The sequence below is a fragment of the Polypterus senegalus genome, chromosome 3 (genome assembly GCF_016835505.1).
Source record: "Polypterus senegalus isolate Bchr_013 chromosome 3, ASM1683550v1, whole genome shotgun sequence".
Classification (NCBI taxonomy): domain Eukaryota; kingdom Metazoa; phylum Chordata; class Cladistia; order Polypteriformes; family Polypteridae; genus Polypterus; species Polypterus senegalus.
In genome coordinates, this window is record NC_053156.1 from 140,322,501 (window position 1) to 140,328,174 (window position 5,674).

A 5,674-nucleotide genomic window follows, 5' to 3' on the forward strand; every position below is an offset into this window, starting at 1 on the left:
GTATTAACCTTAATCTTATCTATAATTAAAATCTCTTCATACTCTTGGGGCCAAAAAGTATACCAACCTATTGCATTCCAACTCCCACTGCATGAAAGGTTGCCTAGAGGGAAGTCTCAGTTTTGCAGTAGTACTGTTACTTTTGATATTATGAAAGCTGACCCATTATAGTACCTAAAATTTTTGCCCATGAGTAAATCAGCCCTGCATACAATACCTCAACAATCAAGCCACTATCCTTGTGCCGTTGCTACTGAATATTATCAACCTTGGCCTCCTATATAGTGAGATCTGAAGGGGCTCGTCTTTTGGCTCTACTTGCCATTGACATCCTCCGGCCTGCTGGAGGGGGTGTGATTGGAGGACTTTCTCCTTTCCCAAGGCGCTTGGATTCTGAGCTGGAACCACTCCTTGACTCAGGGCTTCCTGATCGACTGGGCAACTTGCTCTCAGAAACTACTCTTGACATGAAGCTTGCCTTCCTTGTGGAAGGGTAGTGGCCACTGTCTGGGGAGTCACTGCGGTCTTCCCCATAATCCTTGCAAACACTGACACGACTGTGCTTGCGTAATGCATTGCGCACTGCCGCTGGGATTTCCATGTGGCTGGAATGGATGGCTGCCTTGGCTGGGTGAGGTATATTCTTGGAGCCAATGCCATTGACATGTGTTCTGTTATTGTTGGAGTCCTCACTGCTGCAGGAATGATCACGATTCTCTAGGGTATTGCGCCTGTCAGATCCCTTCTCAAGGTGCAAGATGTGATGCTGACTCTGGCTACATTCTGCCAGTTTCCTTGGGTGTTCATCACCTTGACAATGAATGCGCTCAGGTGGGGTTTGTCTAGGCACCTCATCCTTTTCATCAGTTTGCTCATGAATTGTTTGAAAGCCTGCTGGAGGCAGATAAATTGGAAGGGCATCAGCCTGCCCCTCAGGCAATATTTTGTAGCTGGTCTGAGTTAAGGGGATAATTTTATGAGGCGAAGAGTTGCTCAGGATACAGACCTGCTGGACCATGGAATTTTTCTTTGACTTACTGATGATTAGGTCATCCTCTGCACCCTGGCATCGGGAGGTCCCATATAGACTCTGTTTAATTTTCCGAACACCCAGGTGAGATATTTCCAAGAGGTTTAAAAATAGTGAAACAGCAGCAATGCTATGCATAAACACCATGAATATGGTTTTTTCTGTAGGTCTTGACACAAAACAATCCACAGTATTTGGACATGGCATATTGGTGCATTTATAGACAGAATCCAGCTGAAATCCGTATAAAATGTACTGGCCCACCATAAAACCAACTTCAAGAACAGATCTAGTTAGGATATGAAAGATATAGGTACGCAGCAGCGATCCCCTCAGAGGTGCTTTATTAACCTTCTTCTGTTCTTCGAGCTTTCTGAGCTCCCGTTCAAGCTTCCTGTATTCATCCAGTAGAGGTTCAAGTTCTTCCAGTTCTGCTCGCAGTTGTGCTTTCTTCTTCTGTCGCTCTTTTTCCAAAGCTCTTAATCTGTAAAGTGCATGTCCCATGTACACCAAGGAAGGCGATGACACAAAGATGATCTGCAAAACCCAATATCGGATGAGGGAGATGGGGAAAGCTTTATCATAACAGACATTCCTGCAACCTGGCTGCTCTGTGTTACAGATGAACTTAGACTGCTCATCATCCCAGACATCCTCTGCTGCCACCCCCAAGACCAACATACGGAAAACAAAGAGGATTGTTAGCCAGATCTTCCCTACGATGGTGGAGTGAATGTGAACTTCCTCCAAGATACTGCCAAGCAAGTTCCAGTCCCCCATGTTCACTTCCACATCTCTTTGCCCTGTTTAATAATCATTCTATGACTGGATAAACGTCTTTCAAAAACCTTGGTGTTTTTCAAAATTCTCCTCAGCTTTTACATTATTCTAGAATAAGGCAGCCAAAAGCTCTTTCTGCAGTGCTATCTTTTCTGTCTTTCAATGAAGTGATGTTCTTTGTCAAAGCCATCTCCAGCCTGGGAGTTGCTGAACTCACATCATATAAATATCCATTGTCCATTGAGTGACTTTGCCTCGAAGCAAAAATTACTAGCAATCGTTGAGGCAGTGGTTCACATTGTACAAGTCCTGTACTATCAGGCCACTCGCCCTCTGGCTCAAAATGTACTTATTTAAGTCATCAATACTGCTTTATTAACAGCAAATTATTTTGTTTTTGCATTTCAAATGAAGGCAATTCAGGCTCCATACTAAATTAAAAATACACAATTCACAGTAAAGTAACGTGTCAGACAGCAAAACAATGTTGTGGCAACTAAAAATAAACCTTTAGTGGCTCATTATCTATTTGCTAATCCATAATGTTTTTGTAAAACCCGACTGGATGATCAATAAGTCATGTCCGATTTCATAGTCGACTGCCAGTCTATTTTAAGAGTTGTTAACTTCACCTGTTGGAACACTATATACACATGCACATTACTGTATTTTTCTCCTGTAGCATGAGATGCAAAATGCACCTTAAATAAGAGCTCAGTCTAAGTATTCATTTCCTGAACCCATTTTCTTACATTAAACAACAGTCAAACCCCATACCAGCAACGCGGGAAATAAGGAAAGAAACCAACCAGACTGCCAGGACAGTCTACCACATGGTACTCGTATCCAAACTGAGAAAATTCAGAGTCACAACACAACCTAACATACATTGATTTTAGATATGAAACAAAACCAAATCAGAACACTAACAGAACATGCCACCTTCACACAGATAGTACCCAGGCAAAGAGTCAAAACCAGATGTCAGATTTAAGTGCCTACACAGCTTTCCACACTAACATTTGGATTTATAAAAGAAAACTTGACATGAAAGTTTACATATATTTATGCTGATTCTGACCCATCCATACAAAACATTTCATGGAAATTGGTAGTTTATTGCAGCCTTGATCAAGTAGGGAAATGCAGCCAAACCAGCTACATGTTGATTCACACGTATAATAATCCATATCACCGAGCTACTATTATAATGTGTGTTGAAGTGACAAACTTATTAAACCTCAAAAGTGATGAACATGATGTACAAACTCTATTTTAGTTATGATTCAAGAGGGCCAGTGTTGCATATTTGAACCTTTTTGTTTTTACGTCAGCTTAAATCAGCTACCTGTTGTCACTTCTAAGGATTAGAAACCAAAGTGCAGTAAAAAAGCATATAAATAGACTATAGGGCATGAGATTTATAGCTTTCTATGCATCTTATGCCCCATAGCCTATTTATAGCCTAGTGGTTTGACGCAACATGGCTTGTTTGGCACTGGTTCAAGACTATGCAAATAATCATATACAAAGGGAACGAACTTTAGGGACCAGTCACATTTTTTGCCCATTATGATGAAGGACTTATAATCAGCACAATAATCAGTTTTCTTATGGTCTGGTTTTTACAGACCAGCATAAAAAGGAAATTTGCATCATTGTCTGGTTTTCCTAACATAATCATAGCAATTGACAGTACTTGTTTTGTAATACGAGTACCTAGTGAGAATGACACTGCTTTTGCTAACCATAAGACGTTACATTCCATTAACACGTCATCTGTCATAGAAGACAATATAACATTCCCAAAATCATCTTACAAATACAATTTCTGCATAAGCTAGGTAGCAATCCTGGCATGTTTGTTGGTGTCAACGCAAACAAAAACTGACATAATGAGATGGCATTATTAAGAATCAATGGATGCAACCTACTGTTTTAATAATTTTTATATAAAATTACTTGTTCAATTATTATTTCCATATTACACATCCTACTTCCTTTTGTAGGTCTGCACTTCACACGAATGTGCTACAATTAAGGACTGGGACTCATAAACTTAAAAAAAGTTTTCTCAACACATTTTGTTCTGTACAGAGACAGAGACAGAGCAGAAACCTGCATGTGTAGAATAAGATGAATAACTTGCAGCATGAGTATCTGGTTTGTATATTAAAAAAACACACCACCATACATGCGCACATGAACTAACAGGAAGGCAAGTCTTTTTTTTCTTTCTTTTTAAATCAATTAATAAAACATCAGGAAGCAGATCACATTGATAAAGTAATACTTTAAATGGGATGGAAATGGGTCAGGTTAAAATTTCAACAGCCCATCTCTATCAAGTCAAGTTGGGGAGCATGCACTGGTACAGTGCGTTGCCACACCCACTACATGACGAAACAACTGGGGATCCCAGTTTGCAACCCCCCAGGCAGACACGCAGTCCAGTTCCACCCTCCGGAAATGACCCTCTATCTGCCGCAGCCAAGTGTTACTTGGGCAACCCCTTGGCCTGGTCCAGCCACTCGGATCCCCAACAATGACGATCTTTTGAGCCGGATCACCCTCGGGGAAATGCGTGACATGGCCCTAGTGCCATAACTGACACTCCCTCACAATGCAGGTAATGTGCCTCATTTGGGACTCCATGAGCAGCTGCTCATTCGACGCAAAGTCAAACCAACGGTACCCAAGGATTTTCTGGAGAGACGCAGTACCAAAGGAGTCTAGTCTTCGTCTCAGGTCACTGGATATCGTCTATGTCTCGCAACCATATAGCAAGCCAGGAAGCACCATGAATCTAAAGACTTGGACCTTCGTCCTTTTGCATAGATATGGGGAGCGCCACACACTCCCAATCCGTCTACTGACTTAATAGGAAGAGTCACCAGAGACATGAATGTCACTGCCAAGGTAAGTAAATCTCTCAACACTCTCTCCGCAACAGACACACTGCTGATGGCTGTGCCCAAGATGTCATTAAAGGCCTGGATCTTGGTTTTTATTCAAGACACTTGCAAGCCCAGACAGACTCCTCACTCTGTCCTGATCAGAGCCTCCATTGACTCCTTGAAGATCACAGCATTGTCAGCAAAGTGAAAATCTGTGAATCGTTCACCAACAGATGCCCCACAGCCGCTGGACTCCACAACCTTGCCCAAAAACCCAGTCCATACAAGCATCGAATAGGAGTAGGAGCAAGAACACATCCCTGATGAACCCCAGAATCAACTGGGGAAAAACGCAGAGGTCCTGCCTCCACTCTGCACAGACCTCACAATACCAGTGTACAGGCCGGCCATGATATCCAGCAACCTCGAGGGTATACCACAGGGTAGCTCGATCAACTGAGTTGAACGCTCTGCAAAAACCGACAAAGGCTGCAAAGAAACTCTGCCAATATTCGTGTTTGCACTCCATGAGAAACCTCAGTGCCAGGATGCAGTCAATGGTAGACTTCTTAGGGATAAAACCAGACTGCTCTAGTCGCTGGTAGGTGAGCAAGTGATCACGGATCATATTGAGGACGACCCTAGCAAGGACTTTACCCGGCACAAACAGCAGTGTTACCCCCCTATAGTTGCTGCAATCCAGGCGATCACCCTTCCCTTTTCAGATAGGGACAAAAAGTCCAGTTTTCCAGTCTGTTGGGATGATGCCAGTCTCCCAAATAGAAGCAAAGATTGCTTGCAATGCCAAGAGGGCAGCCTTACCACCAGCCTGGAGAAGTTCACCCCGGATACCACAGATCCCTGCAGCCTTTCCTCACCTCTGTTGGTTTACCTCCTGTGCAATCTCAGTGAGATTGGGTGGCTCATAGCTAATTGGAGGATCAGCCTCAAGAACCATGGACCCAGA

General features: G+C 42.8%; 1 protein-coding gene across 1 annotated transcript; it reads right to left on the reverse strand.

Annotated features, from left to right (window-relative positions):
- Nucleotides 1-277: 277 nt before the first annotated feature.
- gja10b (gap junction protein alpha 10 b) lies at nucleotides 278-1,810 on the reverse strand. Its single transcript, XM_039749770.1, has one exon. The coding sequence runs from the start codon at nucleotides 1,808-1,810 to the stop codon at nucleotides 278-280; it is 1,533 nt and encodes a 510-aa protein (XP_039605704.1).
- Nucleotides 1,811-5,674: the final 3,864 nt, after the last annotated feature.